The following is a 25,431-nucleotide window of genomic DNA, read 5'->3' as shown; positions in this document are numbered from 1 at the left end:
AGAACTTTTTTACACAGGAAGTACTGTGAGTAGTGCGTACCTCACTGTGTGTGAGTGAGCAAAGTGTATTGAACTTAACTTTGTACATTTGGTTTATTTATTTTTTCAATGTTTTATAAAACAAAGTAAACATTTAAAAATGACTCTCCTCCAGAGTATATTGTTACAAATTACATTTGATATTTTTCTAGCCCTGTCACATACCATTACAAGCTGCAATATTATCTCACTATGATATAGTGTGGGTATATTATGCATTTCCTGAATCCTTCGAGTCTTGTGAGTATTCCAGTTTCTGTGTTTTGTGTCCCTGATGTTCCTAGATGTCACAGGGCTAAATGAAGAAATATAGCCTATTTTAGGCGAAAATTGTGGAAAATGTTTTTTGTTTTTTTTTTACAATTTGAAGAGCCAGTTACATCAATAAGTCAGAATGCACAAATTGAATGGAAGCCAATAATGTCCCTTTTTAAAAGATACCAAACACAGTATTATTTAACTTTGAAAATTGTAAATCCCGTGTAGTTAGACCTAGAGATGGGTAAATACAGTAAAATAAAAAAGTGAATGTCTATCTAACATCTTCTAAACTTATCATCAAATTCACCACGGAATTCAACCCAAATGTATTAATATATGGATGGCTGGACGTTTAGTTTGACGTTGAAACGACATTCAATGTTCTCACGATTATTATGATAACATTAATATGACTTGACCGCAGTGTGATGGAAGTCGATGATATTATATATAATAAGATTCCCCAGAACAGCATTAGCACTAAATTAATTTAAAAAATCTAACCAGAAACTGTAGGATTTACGTCAGTCCAGAAGATGGCGGTAATGTAGTGTCAAAGATGCAACCTGCAAAAAAAAAAGTAAAAGAAGAAGAAGTAGCTCCACCGTAGGCTAGCTTTACGAGGAGTTTCCAGTTGTTAGCTGATTTGAGAGGCTTCAAAACGCATAACAGTAACAAAAGAAACATTGGAGAAGAGATATTGTCACCGCTGCCAGCGGGTCATGCAGCTCTCTAAAAGGTAATGAGCCGTAAAGCCTCGGGGTCTCGGCTCAGCGGCGCCCAGAAACTGCAGCCACACTGGAATGACTGGCAGTCCAGGTATGTGTTGTGTTTCGGTGCAGGGTGGTTGATAGTAACCGAGGATTACTGGGGCCTACGATGTGCTGCTCTGTTTTATTCTGTGGGAAATGCACCATGTGTCACGACCCTCATATTGTAAATGCGATCATATTTGTACAGCCTCCTTACCCATTTAGTTTTTCTTTCAGCGGTCAGAACTCCACTGAAACGCGAAGCTTTGTGTGTCGGGGTTACTGTTCACAAGCCCGGCGCTAACGTTAGCTCGACTTGTGAAGAGCTTCACCGCTTTCAAGAGAAACCAGACACACAAACACGATAGTAATGACGCGCGACGATGAACACGTGTCTGATAGTTAATTGGCGTTTATTTGAAAGAGACACACATTGAAGCATTGTTAGTTTGGCTGGTTAGTAACACCGTGAAACTATTGGCGCTGGCTAACGTTAGCCAGCTAGCACGCGGAAGACGCCATCCTACTTCACCAACCCCCAGTAAAATATAACTTCCTGCTGTGTTTCTATTTACCGCCTTTCGTTTTCGTTACCGAGTGTTTGTCTCATAACGTTTAGAGCTGGCGATGAATGACCGAGCAATCGAGGTAGGTTAGGACTCCTGAAGAAGAAATACGTGCCCGGTGTCAACGTGCTTAAATGCATATTTCACAACAGGTGTTAGTCATGTGTGAAGCATCGACTCTCAAAGTGTGGGGGTCCTAAGGGTCAATATGAAGACCGCAACCCCCCACCACCACCTTCCACCCACTGATTTTAAATGAATTCCAAGCATTTTTGAGTTTCATTAAAAATAATGTGCAAATACATCAAGTTTCAGGATGTGCATTGTAGCTTCATTCAAACATACTATTACACGTACCATAGTAGTTGTATTATGCAGTGTCTGTTAAATAAATACAAAGTACAATATCCATCTAAACCATGTCCATGACTCAATCTATTTTAAATCAGACAACTCAAAACAAGTGTCAGAGAAAGAAAGAAAATCGTATTCTTTTCAATTAGCTTTTTATTGATTAGTTTAGTTTAGATGTTTATTGCCATTTGCACAGGTACAGGACAGTACAGGTACATTGGAATTCTTGTGCGTTTCTCCCTGAGTCAGCTTCTACAAAAAAGTTAAAATTATATATAATAGCATTGTAAGAAAAAAATAGAGTACAAAAAAGTAAAAATAAATAAGTTGTATTAACAGCTAAGCAAAGATATAATACAAAAAAATAACAAGGGGAACACTGTACAATGAAATGAAAATATAAATATGTTTTCTTATTGCACCTGAGGTTATTGCACACATATATTTTCACATTATATAATTGCACTGTTTTTTGTTTTTAAGGTTAATATTGCACACTTGTATTGCACTGTGAGGTGGTCAACTGTCCATTTAGTCTGTGAGGTGTGGGGTGAGGTACTTCCTTCCCATCTTAATATCCTGTGCTACAAGTCTCACGGCAGCTGGGATTATTGAAATTTAGTGTAAAATCACTTGGATTATAAACCATTTGTGCCTTTCAGCCTCAGCCAAGTGTTCTGACAGTTACAGTTAGTTAACATTACAGCACAGAGTTTGGTTCAGGGGTCTCCAACCTTTCTTCATCTGAGAGCTACTTTGAAAAAATGAAAGTGGTCAAGAGCTACTTGCATCAAATCGCTTGCATTCATTTACACAGCACACATCAGCTGAATTAAGCTACTGTTTGTACATGTGTGAAATTGCAATAAGCCAATGCTTATCGATAATCTTAAATTCACATCAAAGTCCAAGAAAAAAATGTGAATATTTTACACTTCTTATTGTGCCACATGGTAAGCTATGTTGCTGAAAATTCACATCAATGTCTAATAAAACATGACTACTTTACACTTGTTTTTATGGGCCAAATACATGAATAGTGGGAAGAGGTGCATTTACTGTAGTCAGATTTATTTTTATTTTTAACACAGTCAGTCAACCTAAAGGTGAGCTACTGAAAACCTGCCCGCGAGCTACCTGTAGCTCCCGAGTTACCTGTTGGAGACTCCTGGTTTAGTTGCTTCATTAATCAATCTGGTACATCTAAACCACGCAGCAGACTTACTTTACTGATTGTGTGATACATTTAATGAACAAGTAAATGTATATATAAAAAGAAACTGGTCTGGGGAAAAGTGTAGTTACATTCAGAGTAGAAAGGTTCAGGAAATATTTGTGCTGCCTGGAAACAGTGAAGTCTCAGTTAACTTGTGGGACTAGCTGAGTTGGTGAAACAAAAATAATGTAGTTGTTTATTTTTAGTAAGCAAAGGTAAAAACTACTCAAAATGCTTGCCTCTAAGGTTGCTTCTTCTATTGTCTTTGTGGGAAAAAAAATTCTTAGGCAATTGCCTTCCTTTCCAACAAGTCAAGCTTTTCCTTGTGAATATGACAACCAGCCGCACTGTTTAGACGTACTTGTGTCATTGTGCTTCAGAGCAATGTCTTAAGTCTCTGAACCCTCTCTCTGCTTCAGCAGATGACACTGGAACAACAGTAAGCAATCTCACAAGTGTTTCAGCTTGATCTAATAGGCCATGGACCTCAGGACTCATCCCCTGACACATACCAACACCTTCACTGCTGGACTGGTTTTGAACATTGCAAGTTATATCTTAAGGCATTCTGGATTCAGCTTTGGGTACTTTAGTACAACATCATCTACCTCTCTGGCTAAGAGGACTTGCTCCAAGTTTCTTAGCATTCCCATTCCTTCCTGCTCAAACCATTCTCTGATCTGTGTATCAACATCATGAAGGATTTTAGAAAGCGCTGCTCTGTAGTACTCAAAAGGGAACACATGTACATATGCAGGAGCAGAGCTGGTAAAATGTTTATGCTGAAATTTATCATACAAGCGCTGTGCCCCTACCTGCTACTTCTGAGTTATCTGTTGCCATCTCTCTCAAAGCAGACATGCTCATATTGGTTCAGCACAGCATGTATGGCACTTGTGTGAACTACAGCTGTGGCCCATCCCCAGTTTTCACGATTCCCTTTAAAGATATCATTTAGCTTGCCTGACTGACCAAATAAAATCCCCAGCTCATGAACCCATTCCATGGAGTTGCAAATAGCAGCTGAGTTAGTACAGGTTTTCTGGATGATAAGGTTCACACTAGGGTTTGCCATTTCAGTCATTTTTCCTAACCTGATAGTTGAACACCTTAACGATCAATTATCGATTAATCATCGTCTTTTTCTTTTTCTCAGTTTATGTTTTATTGAAACCATTTAAGCAGCACATTAGTTACTTGACATTAATTCATTAAATACAATCAATTTGAACTTATAAAACAACAAGGCTCTCTCTCTCTTTTAAATGTATGACTGTCCTTATTCAACGGTGCTTCTAACAAAACAATGCCAATCGGGCGCTACTGCCGTTTCTAGACTAACTGAAACTCCTTTTTAAATTCAACATAAAGTTCTGTGTTAAAGTGAAGTAAAACCATCTGAGCCTCTTCACAATACACTTAATTCTTTTGTTTTGTAGGCAAATTAGCATTCTACACGTTCAGGAGTGAGTTGTGAGCACATAAAATACTCTACTCACCATAATATATGTACGACCTAGTGGTTTTTATTTTTTTTTGGAAAGATGAGGACATCTAAGTGATCAGAGTCGTGCACTGTCTGTTCACAATAAATCCAGCTGCAGAAAACACTCTCTGCTGGCCGCTTCATCTTCTCCTCACTTCTCTCCGTACGACTTCTTCCTTTAAGGCCCTGACATACCAAGGAGATCGTCGGCCGTCGGTTCTAGTTGGACCGTCAGTTAGTGGCTGTCTCCCTTATTTTTGCGGTGTGTCCAGCTCCGTCGCTACGCCCCCTGTCGTCCTTGTTTTGGCTGATTTGACATGTTGAATCGGCGTCGGTGAGAGGAATCTCTTTGATTGGCTGTTTGCAGGTTTCATTCATCTCCAGCTCTTGAAACAGATTCTGGAAAGCCCCTTGAGCAGAGCATGCCGCTGTAGTATCCATGCTGTCACCCCTTAGTGGCTGGCTGGCTGTCTTGGTTCCAGGCGCCAATCCCTTGGTATAAGGATTTTGTGAAAAATGAAGGGAGGATTTGAATGGGGAAATTTACTTCCAGAACCAGAGCCGCCCAAAAAGTGGGCATTCACTGTTGAGCCCTATGCAACTCATACAGACCAATCAATTCCTCATGGCACAATGCCTCATTCTCCTTGTGATCGAATCTTGTTGGCAATGTCCCTATCAGTGGTCGATAAGCTGAGGAACCCATTTTGAATTACTCCTGATTAGGGGTGTAACGGTACACAAAAATGTCGGTTCGGTACGGTTCCAAGTTTTGAAGCTTCGGTTCGGTACAGTAAAGGGACCTGATGCAACACTTTTTTTTCTTTATTAGGAACACTTAGAATTTCCCTTTTACAAATTGGGCTAAGTGCAGCATCGACAGTTCAGACTTGTACACCTGCTCAGGTTACTTTTTAATAACATTTTAAATTAAACATTGTAAAAAAAAAAATAAACTTATGCTGCATCCTTCAACCAAAAGAGTCTCCAATAAATAAAAGATATGAATGAAATAAAGTATTTTAGAATGAAATGAAGTAATTAATATAGCCTATATGTAAAAATATTTCTTTTAAATTACACTGACACCTTTTTAGTTTATGAAGCCAACAGTTTTTTGAATGCACTTGGAGCACATAATAAAGCTAATCACATCTGGGACAGTATAGTTTAATCGCAGAACTATTAATATTTCCCTCTGTCGATATAAGAACTTCAATGTCATTTGTTATGGCTTTGGCCCGTTTAGAATTACTAGCAAAAGGCTGTCGTTTTTTTCCTAGTTGCAGTGATGTTTACGTTCGCATGGTGCCTTTTCAAGTGCTTTAATAAGTTGGACGTGTTGCCTGCGACGTACCCGATGTCCGCTGAACAACGACGGCACACTACTCTCGTCTTGTAAACATCTCTTTGTCCATTATTGTGGGAATGGGGAGGGAGGGTGTTCATTCTACTTTTGTTCCGCACGTACTCGGATCGGTCCGCAAGCCCTGTGCCGAAACGGTCCGGTCAGAGTACGTGTACCTTTACACCCCTACTCCTGATGTGTAAACATCCTTTTTGCTTGCTAGCCACCTGGCGAGGCACAGTCCAGTTCTGATTCTTTTTTTTTATTCATTAAGCAAATTTGTTTGTGAATCAGGGGTCAGTAGTTAGCCTTCCAGCAATAATATCTTGTCCGCAAGATTATTTTGATTGTGACTCTTTTTTTTCAAAGTACCTCCAGACATCACTTTTCCTGGCTGACATGTTGCAGGTGAATCAGACTTCTGTGTTTAGTTTTGTTATGCTGAAATCTGATTTGGTGTTTCAGTTTGTGTACTAAAGCTAGAGCCATGGCTGGAGAAGTTATACCTCTGTGTACGGTTAATTATTTTCTTACCAAGTAAATTCTGTCAGGCGAAAACAGAAACCTCTGTTACACGTTACACAACTTATACTAAGCTTCGATTTACATTAAATGAGGGAGCTCAATAAAAAAATGAAAAGACGAAACACATGGGATAAAAATTGTTTTAAATGCTTGCTAACTGCTCCGCCGCCCTAACTGCTAGTAGCATCTTTAGTTGTTATGATGTTATCAGTCTGGCTGGCTGGCATAACAAGTTACAGGCGTGAGCAGGGCATCAGGTGAGGATTTGATTGTAAGATTGTCACTCCGCTCCGCTTACGGAGATCAACATCACAAACACATTTTCTATTCTATTCTATTTTTATTTTTATTTTTAATAATTATATTCCCGTCCCCTGTTTTCTTGAGCTGCTGTAATGCACAAATTTCCCCCACGGGGGATCAATAAAGTTTATCTTTATCTTTACATCACACACTCTCGCTACAGCCAGAGGCCGCCTTCCACACTCTGGGTAACAGGTTACTGGTGCAGTTCGCCTAACGGCCTGCGGTATCGCTACAAACGCAGTATTTTTGAAAGTTACTTGTAGCCCCTTTTAAAGAGTCAGAAATTTTGGGAATAACCATGCTTTTGATGAGCAGTGATATGTGATGCCCATCTCAATAATGCTGATGAGCCCATCTCATGATAAGGTGCTCTCAAATCACAAACAATATTTGGTTGTGAGGACACTGAAATGGCAAGATTATTTTACATTATGCCTTTTCTGCAATGATTGAATTTACATTGTGCACTTAATGATATTGATGTAGATGATGGTTTTGATGTTGACAGGGAATAAGAAGTTACTTATTAATCCTGAATGAAATTGTTCATATTTTTATCTCTGTGTGTGTTTGTCAATGTATTCAGATTTGACAGTGTGTCATCCAGCCAGGACAGAGTAAAGTCCAGAGAGCTTGGTTCTGCAGCGTTGTACGACGTGTTGCCCTCCAGCTGCCCTGACCAACCAGTGGTGCCCAGCGATGCCTACGCTACTGAAGATACACACCAGGAAGAGGGTGAGGCCATCATGATCATATTTTAGTCCCCAGCATCACAAGTATTATTACAAGGTATTTACAGTGGAAAGGAGACTGTACTTACTAAAAAAAAAAATTTAGCTCATGTTGCTGCCTATGTTTTCTTTTGTAAAAGTTATTGGACATTCAAAGTCTTAAATATTTAATATTTCCTATAGTTATGTTATTTATAAAGTTGTTTTTTTATTAATACAGCAAAATAACTATGACTTGGGCCCTTTGCTGCATGTCTTCTTCTACTCTCTCCTCCAAACATTTCCTGTCTCTCTTCAGCTTTCCTATCAAATAGAGCAAAAAGTCCAAAAGACATCGCTTAGCTGAACACATTACTGTATCTAGTAAGAGTTATAGAAATCTCTTATTGATAACTTAAACAGTAGCTAGCAAGATGGGGAAATGCACGTTTAAAGAATTTTGACTTAAAGATGAAAAATACATTGCAAATCACAGAAATAGTACTTGTGACTAACCATTCAGATAGTGACTATTTAAAACAAATACTTGGGACACTGGGTATTTAAGCAGATAAATCCCATATAAAATCAGTAAAGCACTGACTATTTGGTTAAAGAAAAATAAAATTAGGCAGCATTAGAGGGTTAGGAAGGCGTACCGCTCCTTCCTTGAGTAGTAATAACTGCAGTTTTTATGAGTTGCTAAAATAAGGGACCCCCTCTTTAGGTAAAAAATTAGATTACATGAGACTGTCTGTACAATTGTACACAAAACAGATTGTTGGTTAATACATTTTTAATCAGTTTCTTTCTTAACAGTGATTAATCGCTTCATCATTAACATCCCTAATTCTGTCAAAAATTCAGACTGTTACATTAAGAGCAAAATAATCTGGTTATAACGACGCCAGGTTTCAAAACATAGATTTGATTCTAGTAAAAATGAATTTTTTGCAGTTTCTTTAATGCCAATAGATGTTCCTGGGGAAAAAAGCTACTACATTGCTTTGTTTGATTTAAAGTAATTTTACATATCTGTTAAAGATTTTTATTTAATAATATGATATTTATCAAACAATTTGTGTCCCATAGGTGGATATGAAGCTGGTCAAGGCATCTGTGATAATACGTTTGGTTGGAAGTCGATGGGGCAAGAGTTGAGGTCCGATGACGTGACAACGGATTTGACTCCTTTTCAGCATGGAAACCGTGCTTTAACTTCAAAGGACATGAAGAAATTGCAGGGTAATCGGAAACACACATCCAGAACTCCTATATTTAAATAGTGACAAGAGAAATGTGTGCACAAATGCTTAGCTCATTCTGTTTGAAAATATTAATTTACAGTCGCATATCTGGGGTGTTGACTCACTGATGAAAATATTTTCTCTATATTAACAGTATCAAACATGTGAAAGTTCAATTTAAATAAATACAGTCCCACACCAAGGAAGTAATGGTGCTTACAGTTTAAGGCCATTTTGTTGAATGCGATTTTTTTATGCTGGACTATCTAATGTTCAACCTATATGGAAAACAAGCTTTCTTTTAGCATTGCAACAAAATATGAAATTCAAATAAACATTCACGGTAGTATCTACTAGTGAAAGCAGGCAATATAGTAGTTTATTTTTGGTTTGTTCTTTTTTCTATAAAATATTTCCTTACTGCAAAGTTGATGACCCTTAACACTTTTGAACAGTTGCATGGAAGTTGTTCTACTACAGTGACGTTAGTGGAGTAAGGCAACTGACTTGTTACTGCTGTCGGGAATTGTGGTAGAGTCGTTCGTCTTTCAACTGGAAGGTTGGGGGTTCAATCCCCAGCTCCATGTCGAAGTGTCAAGATACTCCCGCTGCTATCAGCAGTGTGTGAATGTCTAAAAATGGGATAATTAATACTGATAGACACTTTACGTAGCATCCTCTGCCATCAGTGTGTGAATATACTGTGAATGGTCAAGTGGGACCGGCGGTGTAAAAAGAGATTTGAGTAGTCAGAAAAGCTATACAAGCTCAAATTCATTAACCGTGTACATTGATGATGTTGCAGACAGAGGAATGGCTCACTCAGAGGAGTCTCGGCTAGCCAACCTCCTGCGCCGTGTCTCCAGGGAAGATGATCGTGACCGAAGGCTCGTCACCCTCAAACAGCTTAAAGAATTCATCAGCCATGGGGAGAGCAAAGTGGTGAGAATGTGTTTCTCTTTTCTTCCCATAAACGATCTTCATTGTGTCTCCACATCGAAATGTCACTCGTTGTGACACGTGCCAGTGATTTCTGAAAAATTGCATTGATTCAGTATGGCATGAAAATTTCTTTATTTGTATAGTGCAATTTCACAACAAATGTTATCTCAAGACATTTTACAAAAGAGCAGGTAAATGACCTTACTCTTTGTTATATTATTTACAAAGACCCAACATTAATCCATCATGAGCACAGCACTAAGCAACATTTAGCAAAGTTACAGTTGTAAGGAAAAGACTCGTGTTGAACAGTCGTCTGCTGAATCTATGTTGGGCTTGGAAAGTGGGATACAGGGAGATGCAGAAAAAGATGAAGGATAGAGACAGAGTAACGCAAACAAATAATATGATAGATTTATAGCTACAATGCAATGTCAGCAATAATGGTAAAAGTATGTGTAGTATTAGCAGTAACAACCAAGTATATTACGGTAATAGACTAAACGGTCTGATATTACCATTACCATAGCTGTCATGACCATTCCTCAGAGAAAAAAAATAAACATGTCATGCAAACTCTTGTAAGTTAGTGTACACTGACCAAACAGGCTATAAAGAATCTATTGATATAGTTAAATAGCTATTTGGCTTAGAAACAACCAATCAACCCCTTTTTACATTGCTGCATTTAAACTGTACTGAGTTCATTTAAATATATTTAGAAAATGGTATTTCATAGTTGTGAATAAGTGGTGATAATAAAACACACTTTTCAAATAATCTAGTATATTTTCTCTTTAGAGCAGTACAGAAATCGCAGCATAGTTTTTCAGGTGAGCCCAAATGTTTTCTTTACAACCAGACATACACCATGCACAGATATCTATTCAGTGAGGACTTCTAATAAAAGTACATTAAAATAACTGATGTTAAGCCGAGCTAATGATTAGGAAACATGGACGTTACTATCATCCAATCATAACAAGCTAGCTTAACTGCAACAGATAAATAATTGAGCCTTGTAGCACGTTACCTCTGTGTCTTTTTCAGATCATTCCTCCTCCTCTTCTTTTCATCCCTGGGCTTTTGTTACTTCTTATCTTCAACTTTTCTTCTTCACTCATTAGCTTATACTGCCTATGCCACGGGCCGGCCCTGTGCAGCGTGCTTCAGTCATGGCATTTGTTTAAGGAATTTGCATTTGCTTTTGAATGTGAAGCATTTCTGGAAATGCTGCTCATTTTTCTGAATGTGTGTTATTTCAGCAGTTGCCGAACCTTTGACCCCTACCGGCAACTGTATTATCTAAATAAGTACAAGGTCTTTTACCTACTCTTTTGCGACATAATATAACAATGTGAGGGTTACCTGCTCTTTTGCCTGCTGGGTTACCTGCTCTTTTGGCGCTTTATAAATAAAGATTGATTGATAGAGACCAGTGGGCCAGAATGTGTGTTGGTGCAGAAAATGCTCTCTAATTGGTTGGGAAATAGACAGAGACCCCTGACAAACTCGTTAAGTGTCAGTAATGAAATCATTTCACATTATAATGTGTTGAAGTGGATTCAAACACATTGCTCTCCTAATACTGTAATTTCTCTTGCACAGACCTTGGTCAAACAGATGGACAACATCCTCAGCACCTTGAATGACATTTTGAACGAGAGGTAAGGGAAAGCTGTGTGCCTTAGATTACTTTACTATGGACTTGTAAGTTCAGATCTAAACTAATTCATAAGAAGAACGTGTGGAATCCTTAATAAAAGTTAACGTATACAAAATCTCCCTTTCTGCCCTGTAAGTACCCACATTCAATCATCATCGCACCTCATGAATAGAGATGAATAAAAATAAGCAGGCAGATTAAAGGTTCCTTATGTTGAGTCATAGCTACAACCAAGAGGTAGACAAAGAAAATAATGTAGGCCGTTAGATATTCCTGAACTCTTATTTTAACAAACCCTTTTAAAAATCTGAGTACAGCTGTTCAAAGCTGCATAATTTCAATAAATGTATTTTTTACCCGCCATCAGAGACAACAACTTTAGAAAAAATAAAAATGAATGTTTCTGTTTGCAGTGATCTACATAGGCACGTTCTTTGTCTTATATAAGCTTTGACAATATTGAACATGTAACGCCATTAAATGATTATACCCAAATTTGTTTCATCATGGCAATCAGTCTGTCTGATTGTTGAAGAAGGCGTAGAGGGCAACCCCATTAGTGTTTTATTCAAAATATCTTGCTTTTATCCCTGTATTTCCCGAGTGGTCTCTAACATATGGTCTCCTTGTTGTCTATGTTGTTGACGTGTAGCAGTAAGCTGCTGTGGGAGTTGCGTCAGGATGCGGCAGCCTGCCTTGGTCTCCTCTGTACAGTGCTTAGCTATGAGGCTGAGCGTATCTTCAAGTGGCTCTTTCTTAAGTTCACTACAAGCAGCCGTGACGAGGTGAAGCTGTTGTACCTGGTTGCAGCACAGCGTGCTTTGGAGGCTGCTGGAGAAAGGAAGGCCTTCTCTCATGTCATGCAGGTAAACACTAATATAGGGCTTTAACACTCACAAAAAGCTCCTGAAAAACTCATATTTCCAGTAAATATTCTCGGACCCTGTTGCTCAGTCCACTACTTCCGAGTCTTCTTTTTTTTTTTACGCCACGTCTTACCTCGGGAGGCCCCCCCCCCTCCCGTCTGACAGGTATAGTCTTCCGCTGTGAGGTGCATATGTGAACAGCCAGGTCAGGAGAATATAAGTAAAAACACCCATAGAGGCTTCAGTTCCATTAAAGATCTTCTCCCAAGATTTTAAAATGACATGCTCCAGCATAGTGACAGGCGATATAACGATCTTAGATCGTGAAGGATTTTAACGTGCTGACGATCTGCCAAAGCAGAGAGATCGTAGAACCAGGCTAATGTGTTTATTCTATCATGCTGCAGTTTATGCTCCGACACAGACACGTCTCACCCCCTCCTTTTTTGCTCCGCAGCGGTGAAAACAAAACTAAAAAGTAAAGTCTGCAAAAACAACTCCATCCCGGTTATATGCAACTGTTCTGGTATTTTTCCTAACTAACACACCTTGAGCAACAGTTAACTTATCCGCATAGTGTGCACAGTTAAGTTTACATCTCGGATAGCGACACAAGAAACCGTTTAACGAGCCGGAGAGACGTTAACAGCCTGCAGAGAGTCAGACAGAGCGGAGCTCAGACAGTTAGTGATGGGAGATATAACCCCGTGTGTTTTCTGCTCTCTCTCAGTTTTTTAAAAGTTACTATCAAGCTTCTCCACCCGAAGCTCACCTGCTGTGATAACCGAATTTATAGGGATTAGGCTAAACGACGTTACACGTTGTGTGCAGTAGCAGGCAGGTGAGAGTGAGTAACCATGGTGACTGTCTGTCTGTCAATCAACGATGTCCCGCCCCCTCTATGAATTAAACTATTCTGTCAGTAAAACTTACTTTGATCATGTGTCACAGAATGAACACATTCTGTATTATGTTTGATTATATATAAACAAAACTAAAGTTAATCCAATGATGTCATAAAAAACAACAAACGCTGCAGAGCCTGTATGAAGCTCCAGCTGTAGGAACTCTGCAGGGCTAAAATAGAAATGTTCCTGATGAACATAAAAAGAGGACACATAACTAAATCATAATTTCAAAGTGGTGAGGAAAACCTTCAAATTGTTCATAAATATTGATCAAATTGAGGGAAAGACATTTCTGTTGCTAAAGATGTTCTGGGTGAGAGACCTCCAGACCTCCTACAAAGATATTTTTCAAATAGATTAAACTTGTCAGCACAGTTTTTGTGCATTTAAAAATATTATACAGGGAAATAAGTTTGGTTGAACTGGTCAGTAACTTACAAATTTGTCTAAAGATCAGTATGAAAAAAAAATTGTGATAAAATCGTGATTTTTCCCAACAAAAAATTGTGATGTGATATTTTTCCCATATCGCCCACCTCTACTCCAGCATAGTACATTTTCAATTTAACATAAATAGCAACACTGTTCTTAAAAACCTCATATACATCATGCTTGTACAGAAGGGGAAATTGTATACTAGGGACAACAATGTCATTCTTGATCTGCATCTTAAAAATCATCAAAGGGAACACTTACATTTTTAATTTTTTTTTGTACATTTTATTTCATTAAAAAAACAAACAATAAAGTTAAGAAAAACAAACAAACATAAAATCTCAAATTTTGAATGAAAAGGAGCGGAGAGAAGATTAATCTTATAATATCTGCCCCTCTTTTACAAAACATTAATTAAAACAAAACAGAACACTTAATTCAAAAACAATTTAAATTAAATTGGCTGCAGGCAAACACAGCCACTGGCAGCCCCCCTGTAAGTCCTCCTTACCAATTCATTATACACTGTACAAAGTATAGCACAATAAAGTTTTGTTACAGCATCACGAAACAAAACAGTATCTCACTGACATATTTCCACATATTTATTCAACAAACTGGCTTTCATTTTTCTTTTAAATATCATGTTTGATTTTGATTCTTTAGTGTCTCTGTTGAGATTGTTCCATAAACCGATTCCTTTCACAGTAAAACAACGTTCCCTCAATTTGGTTCTGAATCTCGGTTTATTAAAGATCTGTGTTCCTTTTAAATTATAACGGCTTTCCCTTTTTTCAAATCTGTTTTGGATGTTAAACATCTAAACGCTTCTGCTGCTTTCAACAATTTTAATAGAAATATGGAAGGTCCCGCATTCTACAGAGAGAATACTTGTGTTTTTTGGAGAGAAAAAAAAATCATACTCTTGTATCAATTATTTCTTATTATACTCAAAACTAATATCTAATGTCGTAACCACTAAACTTCAGTTATCCTTTTTGGCGCAGTTTTCATGCCAGCTACGCCCCTCTCTGCTTTACAATGAAGCTCTATAATTGTATGCCTGAAAAAATGTCACAATACTTCAAAATTAATGACCTCTCAGATGTTTCATATTCTACTCTGTGGTGGGAAATGTTTTATGTCATGAGAGGTCATATCATTGAACCTGAAGCTTTTTTAAAAAAGAAATCACAGAGATATTTAGAGACATCCTATCGAAGAAGCAATTCCCAAACCATGCAAAAGATCCTCAACTTTAAGTATGAGTACAATACAATGATATCAAGACAAGTCAGCGATAAGCACTGTTATTTTGAACTCTGGGTGGGGCGGTATGGTAATTCGTTAAAAAAATCCCAATCTCGCTCAAGTAGCCTATATTTCCGACCGTTTTAATTTATTCTTAAAATTGCCGACCGCGGGAGAAAGCGAGCGAGAGAGGTCCAATCTCTGTACGTCCCTCTCGTTAATGCACAAATTTAGCAGCGCTCCTCTGATGTCAAAACTGAAGCTTCTCTTGCCTTGGTTTCAATATGTTTCTGCAGCTGCTTGCTATGATTCTGCTCTCTTCTGGTTTTGCTGCATCTTGATAACTAACCTCCAGACGAGGCTGCTGATAATGTAGCAGTGTTTATGTTGACACTTAAATGTAATGGACAGGGATAAGACTCCTCCCATCAACTAACAGTTTAATGGAATATTTTTGGGCAAGGCCCTAGAAAGTGGATGGTTTTTTGGACAACTTGTTTTTTGTGTTTCAGCTGGTGATGAGTAACCTGCAGTCCATCTTGGAGAATGTGGACACCCCAGAGCTGCTTTGTCAAAGTGTAAAATGTATTCTTCAGATCGCTCGATGCTACCCACATGTCTTCAGCACAAATTTCAGGGTGAGTGTTTCAGCAATGATTTTTCTATTTGCTATTCCTCCTCTTCATTTAGAGTCGTGCTGCGCAATGAACCGATTTGCTATCGGAATCGCGGAATGTGAGAATTTTGGATAACGTAACAGAAAAAGCTGAGATATGCGATTTACATAAATGTGTGTGTCTCTCTAAAACTTACAACCTGGGTCCAAGTTGCAGGTAGATTTTCTTTTTGTTGAGAAATGTTCAGAGGGCGGTTAACTTTTGTGCAATAATAGTCATGTATAAAAACAACATACAGTAATGAGCACATAAAGGAACGCCAGCCACCACGCGAACCTGTTTACACTCACTGCAAGAGAAATGAGTCTGTGAGCCATGTGGACTAAGTCTTTATGGTTAGGAACACACTGTTGGTTCTCCATTCACTCTCACCATGATAGCATTTATCAACAATCAGTTACTCAATGATCCTAACATTATCCCGCTGCCTGCTCTGTCACAGAGTATGATTATTTTTGAGTATGTAATGTTTTAATGCAGGGGCAGTTTCAGACGGTAGCAAGGGTGGAGTGGGCACTACTGCTTTTAAAGAAAATGTATACGAGCAGATTGTTTTATATTTCTCAATTTTCTGATCTGATAAAATGATCTGTGACTTAAGTCCGTGATCTGATCCAATGGAACATAATACCTTATTAACTCAATAAATGTACTGAAAACACATGTTAAAGATGTATTGAAAATTATGCTTTGCCTTTGAATTTGTTCTAATCTTCTCGCCACCTTTTGTCGGTGAGTCAAAAAGTTTATTTTCCTGATTACAACCTCTTGTCTGATTGTTTGGAATTTGTGCGCGTGTGTTCGAGGAGTGCATGTTTGTGTCGTCACATAACTATCCATTGCGCAGAGTGACTGATGTGGATGCCAACAAGCAGTAGCAAGAAGAGCAAACCAAAGCTGAACTGTAGGCGAAAAATAACACATAGCTGCTATATGGGAATATTTTTGATTCAGGTGCAGCGATGTTGAAAGAAAGTTCTGTGCGAAACTTACTAGGTTAAAATCACTTCGTTGAGTGGCAACACAACCAATTTGTATCAACACCTGAGACTGCATATGTCTTGATAACCAAGCAAGTAGACTCGTAATACCATTTATTATATTGCAATATTGTCCAGTTTAATCACAATTTCATCATTGTTCAAATCGTCAAATCAGCACTAATTAGCTATCTTTATATGTTCTTAAAGGCAGGGTTAGTAATTTGACAAACTAGCATGAATGACTAGCATTCCCTCAGTGCTCTGTCAACTCCCACCCCCTCCCCTCTGTGCTCCCTCAAAAGCCACGCCCCTCACTTGCATGCACGAGCGCCGTTGCTCCAGAAGCGGGCTTCAGCTCAACACTTGCATTGTGTAGAGACTAGGTCCTCTCATGTCTCATTCAGAGGTAAATAAACTCACAGTCTGAACTTTGTCATTGATGGCGCGCTTTGAGTTTGGGCTAGTGCACGCAAGGAGTAGATAACGGGCAGGGAGACATGGAGGCACGGTTGGTTCATCACATTGGTGGAAGTTTTAACATGCATACAACTGCTACAGACAGATTTTCTTGGTTCCTTTTTCAGAGCACATGAATTATTCATTTCTGTCAGGACCTAAAGACATTTTCAACCAAATTCTTAAAAAGTGTATTTGGAGAAATTTACCAACCCAGCTTTATGGATCTTCAATACAAGTAAAATCATATCAATTGGAGATTCCAACTTCACTGTTTACACAGACGCTAAAAAAGTGGTCTGATTATGACAGTGGTGTACAGTGCATCCAGAAGTATTCACAGCACTTCACTCGTTCCACATTTTTGTTATGTTACAGCCTTATTCCAAAATGGATAACATTAATTTTTTTCCTCAAAATTTTACACACAATACCCCATAATGAAAAAGTGAAAAACTTATTCAAAATAAAGAACGAAAATACAACCTGTACATAAGTATTGACAGCCTTTGCTCAATACTTTGCTAAAGCACCAATTACAGCCTCAAGTATTTTTGAGTATGATGCTACAAGCTTGGCACACCTATTTTTGGGCAGTTTCTCCCCTTCTTCTTTGCAGGACCTCTCAAGCTCCATCAGGTTGGATGGGGAGCGTCAGTGCACATTCTCATTAAGTCATTTTCAGATCTCTCCTGAGATGTTCGAGTCTGGGCTCTGGCTGGGTCACTCTATGACATTCACAGAGTTGTCCAGTAGCCACTCCTTTTGTTATCTTGGCTGTATGCTTAGGGTCGTTGTCCTGTTGAAAGATTAACCTTCGCCCCAGTCAGAGGTCCAGAGTGCTCTGGAGCAGGTTTTCATCAAGGATTTCTCTGTACATTGCTACATTCATCTTTCCCTCGATCCGGACTAGTCTCCCAGTTCCTGCTGTGAAAAACATCTCCACAGCATGATGCTGCCACCACCATGCTTCACTGTAGGGATAGTATTGGCCAGGTGATGAGCGGTGCCTGGTTTCCTCCAGACGCTTGGCATTCAGGCCAAAGACTTCAATCTATGTTTCATCAGACCAGAGAATTTTGTTTCTCATGGTCTGAGAGTCCTTCAGGTGCCTTTTGGCAAACTCCAGGCGGGCTGTCATGTGCCTTTTTACTGAAGAGTGGCCTCCGCCTGGCCACTCTACCATACAGGCCTGATTGGTGGAGTGCTGTAGAGATGGTTGTCCTTCTGGAAGGTTCTCCCCTCTCCACAGAGAAACGCTGGAGCTCTGTCAGTGACCATCAGGTTCTTGGTCAACTCCCTGACTAAGGCCTTTCTCCCCCGCTCGCTCATCTTGGCTGGGCGGCCAGCTTTAGGAGGTGTCCTGTTGGTTCTAAACTTTTTCAATTTAAGGATGATGGAGACCACTGTGCTCATTGGGCCCTTCAATGCTGCAGATATTTTCTGTGCCTCGATACAATCCTGTCTTGGAGGTCTACAGAACACGCCTTGGACTTCATGGCTTGGTTTTTGCTCTGACATGCACTGTCAACTGTGTGTGTATATACAGGTTTCCAAATCATGTCCAGTCAACTGAATTTGCCACAGGTGGAATCCAATCATTTAATCAGATTAAAAACATTTTAACATTTGCAGAGCTGTCCAGCCATTCTGAAGCGCTTTGGCTAACTCCAGATCCTTCGATTGTGTTTTGTTTTTCCACAGGACACAGTGGACATCTTGGTGGGCTGGCACATTGACCACACACAGAAGCATTCAGTCACTCAGCAAGTTTCATGTAGGTTGGATTTAATTTTTTATCACGTATTGTTAAAGATTTAAAAATTGCATGGATTGATACCATTGATACATTTAACTATTAATCAGTGCCTTTCTTCCACTCTGTTCTTCCTTTTTGTATTTAGACTGGTTACAGAGTCTGGAACAGTTCTGGGTGGCAGATCTGACCTTCTCAACCACCCTGCTGGGACAGTTCTTGGAGGATATGGAGGCATATGCAGAGGTAAAGTTATTCTACACTGTTAAAGGCCCCACTGATTTTCTCCAGGTCCATGGTCTGATGCCAATTAACACACAACAAATATTTTAAAAGATTTTTTTAGGTGGATGACTCTTCCTGTGTTTTTATCCTTTGAAAATTATGATTAATCAGGGATATGTTTGGCAGAGTGGGCAGCAAGTCATTATTTGTGTTGAAAGTTGTATAGAGGGGGATCTTAATGCCTCTTTATTTATTTAACCAGGAAAGAAACTTGTTGAGTATAAAAAAAATCTATTTTTCAAGAATGTCCTGGCCAAGACAGGCAGCAGCACAATTAACAGAGTTTCACACAAACGAGCAACCTGACTTGAAATATTAAAAATCTGTATGTGATATCAGAATTGTGTGTATCATTGAGCTCCACAACAATCTGAGTGAAAATAAACATTCATTACTATTACAAAACTTTGTTCAAAAACAGCTTATTTGCAGGACTGTGTGGGTGTGGCAACTCACATATGTCAATCAAAATTTGCCCCCAATCATTGTATAATGCAACTGTCCAACTCTACTATAAGCATCCTGAGATATCCAGCCATGCTAACGGAGCTAGCAGTGCCACTTTTTAAAAAATGTTGTCCCTCATTATGTCAAAAGAGAACAGTAATATACTGTTTTGATAAAAAAAAACTTTGTGGAGTGCTGATTTGTTTGAATACAAACTTAAATTCAAGTGACTACTGGAGGTGGGCAGCATGATTCTACCTGTACTGTTGGTGTTCAGTGAGCAGACAGAGAGGCTGAAGTGCAGGCAAGCAGGACACCGCTCCATGTGTTAGATGAAACTGTTTGCCAAAGTCTGGTGCTTTCCTGACAAATCTGGGGTAAAAAGGATAGCAGATGCGGGAGTGCTTTGCAGGACTCTGGCACAGCTCATCAAAGCAGCCCTCTGTTTCTCCAAATCCACCACATGTGGATTGGGTGGGATATGCACATAAGATCATAAATATCAAAGTTAGAAGCTTTTTCAGAATCGGGTTTCCAGGGCTTTATAATGATAATTTATACTTTATTGATCCCGTGAGGGGAAATTCGTTTTTACACTCTGTCTAGTGAACATGTTACACAAACATAGGCAGAAATACACAAAGAGGATCCTATGGACCTGCACTAATGGAGAGGTCTCAGAGTGAGGGGGCTGCCCACAGTGGGCGCTTCTGAGCTGGTGGGGGGGTTAGATGCTCGGCAGTGTTCAGGAAGTGGACTGGCACCTCTCCAGCTACAAGGCCAGTCAGTTTCCGGACTTGGTCTGAGCCGGGACTTGAGCCGGCGACCCTCCGATTCCCAACCCAAGTCCCTACAGACTGAGCAACTGCCGCCCAGTAGTAGCAGCAAGAATTCTTGTTAAAAAGATGCTACCTTCTCCAAATGATATCTGTTTACTTAGAGCTTATAAAGTTGTATTTTAAGAAACTGACTGTGTCTTATTTTTTCAGGATCTGAATCATGTTGTGTCTGGGGAGGTGGTGGACGAAGACATCCCCCCTCCCTCAGTATCTTTGCCCAAGCTGGCAGCTCTGCTGAGGGTTTTCGGTACAGTGGTGCGCAGCATTGGAGAGCGATTCAACCCCTTCAGAGGACCACCCATTACTGAGGTCTATGTCAATGATGTAAGAACCCCACCTACCTGATGGTTGAACAGTGTTAATATAATGTAAGATGATGCAATATATGAGGCTCTAGCATTCTGTGTTGGAAAATAACATCTTCCAACCTTTAAGATTTGTGCGGTTCATTAGCCATATTCTTTATTTCTGTTACTTATATCCACTTAAGTTCAGCAAGGAAATAGTTCTGGGGAGCACTTAAATGGAATTTCTTACCTAAGAATCCGCCAAGGATAATAATAATAATACAAGCAGTAGTAAGACTCGAGAAATACAGAGAAAATTAAGTTTTAAAGTTTAAAAGTATACAATTATGTATAGCAAATTGACTAGCCCAATTCTAAATGATGCTTTTTGTTATCATTCACAGGCTGAACAATTTACATTTATCAAATATTAAAACAATGATTACATGTCAAGTACAACTGTAAGTTAAAGCAAGTAAAAATCTACTGCTCTGGCGCTTTAATTTCTTTAACCTCTGTTTTTTTTTTCTTTTCAGGTTCTGAACCGGGTCCTGGCTTGTGTCACCACAGCCAAACAGGTCCAATTCTCTGAGGCTGTTCTAACAGCCGGAAATGAGTGTGTGGGTGTGTTGCTGGCTAGTGTTGAGCCCTGTGGTCAGCTTATGGAGGCTGTCTTAGCCTATGGCCTTGACCAACTGGACTGCTGCCGGGCATGCGGTTCTGACTACAATCTCGCCGTGCTTAGCCTTCTCACTCTGGTACCTTAATTTTGAACTTAAAGAGTAGTATCACACATGCTGTTTGTTTCAACAGGTCTATATCAAAGTTATCTTTGTGCACATTAAGAAAACTAGATATATTGGGTGAATATAATTACACACTTAGAGTGAAGGAGAAAAAGGTCCTTGTACTGTAATTGTCACTTTAATTATCTGTATATACATTTAGTTAAGACTATAGTTTAAGCTTTAAGCATTACATAGAGTTTGAAAGCATTTTCTTGGGTCTTATGTGAAGAAGTTATTTTTTAAGGGAGATGTAACTGTGGAGTTGTTTTTTTGTAGTAATAATTGATTTTTCTTGACTTTACTTTCAGATTGTTGACCAGATCAACACTAAGCTGCCTGTGTCCTTTGTTGAGAAACTGTTGGCACCAGACTCCCAGCTACTGAAGCTGCGCTTCCATCGAGAGAAAGAGGTATGCATGTGTGTGTTTGAGTATAGTGGATATAAAAACTCTTCACAACTTGGTTAAAATGTTAGTTTTTGTGATGTAGGAAAATTAGACAATGTAAGATCATTTTAAAATGTTTCCACCTTTAGTGTTACCTGTGAAATTCCATTGAAATAAATCTTGATGGGAAAAATAATTAATGAAAACTAAATAATGTGCCTTTGTTCTGATTGATACCTTTCAACAATGAGATCCCGCTGGTGCTTGGTTAAGATCTTGACTTTGCTATAAGATGCAGCTCAGTAAATGTCATGAATGTCCTACCAGAACAGCTTAATCTTATTTGCGGTTAATCGATTTATTGAATTGATGACAGGTGTGTACTGACTATTATTTAATATGATTGGTTAAGCCTGAATGCAGCCACATCCCCAATAGTTAGTGGATTGTGCTCACTCAGGGTCAGGAATAAGATATTTTTGTTTCCCTGGCACATAAGTGATGTTAAATAATAACCTATAAAAATGTATCTTCCATGGTTATTTTTTTTAAATTTGATAAAATTATAATTTTGTCTTCTTGATTTTGCTTGAGTAGATTACTTAAACTCGTCCGGTGTGTGTGCTTGTCTTGCGCTCTACAGGTGATGTCAGCTGTTCATTGCGTGTACCAAGCACTACTAAGCCTGAAAAACATCCCAACACTGGAGGCAGCTTATAAAATGGTATTGGGTGAGATAATGTGTGCCTTGTCCAGCCTGATGGCAACCCTGGAACCCACTGGTAGGGCCCTGGTACCCCCTGCCACTTGCCCCAGCATTGAGCACCCTGCTTTTGCCTCCATCACCCAGCCCCCGGAGATTGCCCAGTTCATCCTTATCTTCAACCTCAGCACCCTCACCACCATCGGAAATACAAAGAATTCTCTTATTGGGGTGAGTTTTAGTGCTGTTTTTCTCAACCAATATTGCAAAAGTGAAAAATAGCTGTCCTTGAAATTTGTTTCATGTGGGAGTTGGAGGATGTATCCTGATTAAATATAGATCTCCCAGATTCACAACAGTGGTGCTGGTCACCAGGCTGATGCCATGTAGGGTAAATGGTAAATGGACTTGAGCTTTTCTAGTCTTTTACACCACAGGTCACACCTAACCATCCACATCCATTTACACACTGATGGCAGATGTTTCAATGTAAAGTGTCCATCAGTATTACCTAGTCCCTTTCATTAACATGTATACACTACTGGAGAAGCAGTGGGAGCAACCTGGGGTTAAGTCTCTTGCCCAAGGACACATCGGACATGTGACTGCAGGAGCTGGGGATCAACCCCGTGACCTTCCGGTTGAGAGATGAATGACTCTGAGACTCTGCCACTGAGCCACAGCTGCCCCTGAAAGTGGTAGAGTTGGTTGTCTCTCAACTGAACCTCTATGAAAGTTGTGGTGGCCAATAGGGGAAAAATATCACATTTTTTTATTGCAGTATCAAGATTTTATCACGATTTTTTTTTTCATACTGATCATAAAGAAAATTTTGCAAGTTACTTACCAGTTCAAACGTCTTTGTTGGGGGGTCCGAAGGTCTCCCCCAGAACATTTTAACCAGCAGAATTTTCTTTCCATGCATTCTGGTAATATTTTATGCACATTTTGAGGGTTTTCTGCACCACTTTACAATAATGATTTAGTATTGTCCTCTTTTTGTGTCTTTACATCTATTTTAGTGTTCACCAGGTACATTTTCATACAGTGATGCATTCATTTAAAAACATAAATCAGAATGTGAATACATGGTCAAAGTAAGTTTTACTGAAAGAAAAGTTTTATTCATGGTGGGGGTGGAACATCGTTGATTGACAGACAGTCACCATGGTTACTCACTCTCACCTGCCTGCTAAACACTGAACGGGAGGAGAAAGAGCTGCTGGCTGAAATTAGGCCTCATTCAAGCAGCACGCACGGAAATCTAATGCATGGAAATAAATGATTGTCGCCTACTGTTCATAACCATGTTTATATCAACCGAGGTCTGGACATCGCTGATATCATTGCCTCCTTTCGTTTCATTAGGTAGTTTAATTCTCGTTTCCGTTATCACAACAGGTGAGCTTCGAGTGGAGAGGCTTGTTAATACCTTGGACATGACGTGCTAACTCTGCAGATAACTGTTTCTTTCACCCTGTCGGTTTGGGAAAAATTGGGGTCCTGCGAGTTGTTCCTGCAACTCCCGTTTCTGAGCACCCCTGAATGCAGCATGCTAACAGCGCATCCCCCTGAGTAAAGGCAGAGAGAGACATGCCCAGAAAAGTCCGAAGTCAACTAAGCAGACTGCTTTATTTTCTGTTGCTTCTTACGGACTTTTTATTATTGCGTGAGCGTCCGTCAGACACAACCACACACACACCCAGGCCTCCGCTGGTGAGAGTGTGCTCACCTGTGTGCGCGCAAGTGTCTTTGTGTGTGTGCGAAACTCCGCCGTGCGCGACACAGAGAGCAGAGGAGAATTGTAAACGTGCGACCATGTAGAGACAGAAATGACATGCCGTCGTGTAAATAAGATAAATAACATAAGGCTATTAAGTTTGTTTAATAAAAGGAGGAGGTATAGACCTGTTCTATAGGAAAGGTATCCTTATGACTTCTGTTGTGATCTGGCGCTATATAGATAATATAATGGTAGGGGAAACACTGCTGTCAATTAAGACATATTGGTCATCCCTAATAAAGAAGCTCTAACTAAGGGGAATAGCTCCTTCAGCAGCTTAATTGAAATATGTCTGTAAGATAGGCTGACACAGAGACCTTTGAATATAAACCAGGAGGGTCTGTTGGTGAATCGCACTCTAGGTATAAATATGAGCTTTTAGAGCTGTTTCCATGGTTCCAATCTGGATGGATCCGCACCAATTAGTGGTATTGGATAGCTAATTATGTCTCAAATCTTTTGGAGGTTATTATTAAAGAAGCTCATGAAGCCATAACTGCTGAAGGCTATAGTAAAAACATGGCTCAATGGCGCTAACCTGGCTACAGGCTGAGAAAAGTGTGAACATTTTTCAGATTCAGTTTTACATGGTGTCTTAATCTCTTGCTTTTTTTCCTTACTCACTCACTCACTCACTCACTCATCCAGCGCTTACAGAGCGCCGGTTGAAGGCCTGATACTACCTTAGGAAAACAGCACAACATGCAATTAAAATAGAGCAAATTTGCCAACATCATCTCATAAAATCAAACAGTTTTTAAGGATTTGGAACCTAGAGGTTTAGTACCGGTTTTGTCATTGACCAAGGCTAGGGAAGTTACAACCACTTCACAATGTGAAAGAATCTGATTTAGGAGCTATACGTGGATTTCTTAATATTTACACTGAAAATAGATGACCTGCTGTTTATGTTCATGGTTATGTTAAGAATTTTCTTTCTGTTTTTAGATGTGGGCGCTGTCTCCTACTGTCTTCGCCCTCCTCAGTCACAATCTGATGCTGGTCCACTCTGAGATAGCAGTCCATTTCCCTGCCATCCAGTATGCTGTACTCTTCACCCTGTACTCCCACTGTACCAGGTAAGACACAGCTAGACTGTGAGCAACAACCAGCTGTTCACTGCTGATCAAGTTGCTTTAAATCATTCTTTTGCACATGCACTT

The 25,431-nt window shown here is 39.4% G+C and overlaps 1 protein-coding gene across 1 annotated transcript in view; it reads left to right on the top strand.

The window, feature by feature from the left end:
- Positions 1–890: 890 nt before the first annotated feature.
- Positions 891–25,431, top strand: part of smg1 (SMG1 nonsense mediated mRNA decay associated PI3K related kinase) — a 76,057-nt gene continuing 51,516 nt past the window's right edge. Inside the window, exons 1-14 of the mRNA XM_061027178.1 lie at positions 891–1,119; positions 7,440–7,588; positions 8,656–8,808; positions 9,616–9,752; positions 11,361–11,419; positions 12,071–12,284; positions 15,391–15,516; positions 18,699–18,771; positions 18,899–18,996; positions 20,472–20,645; positions 21,145–21,366; positions 21,705–21,806; positions 22,426–22,716; positions 25,217–25,347. Of these exons, the coding sequence (XP_060883161.1) occupies positions 1,043–1,119; positions 7,440–7,588; positions 8,656–8,808; positions 9,616–9,752; positions 11,361–11,419; positions 12,071–12,284; positions 15,391–15,516; positions 18,699–18,771; positions 18,899–18,996; positions 20,472–20,645; positions 21,145–21,366; positions 21,705–21,806; positions 22,426–22,716; positions 25,217–25,347 (2,006 nt within the window). The 5' untranslated portion in view covers positions 891–1,042. The remainder of the gene's footprint in view (positions 1,120–7,439; positions 7,589–8,655; positions 8,809–9,615; positions 9,753–11,360; positions 11,420–12,070; positions 12,285–15,390; positions 15,517–18,698; positions 18,772–18,898; positions 18,997–20,471; positions 20,646–21,144; positions 21,367–21,704; positions 21,807–22,425; positions 22,717–25,216; positions 25,348–25,431) is intronic.

Source organism: Labrus mixtus, chromosome 20 (assembly GCF_963584025.1).
Source record: "Labrus mixtus chromosome 20, fLabMix1.1, whole genome shotgun sequence".
Taxonomy (NCBI): domain Eukaryota; kingdom Metazoa; phylum Chordata; class Actinopteri; order Labriformes; family Labridae; genus Labrus; species Labrus mixtus.
Note: the sequence above shows the minus strand (reverse complement) of the source record. Positions and strands in the feature narration are given on the sequence as shown.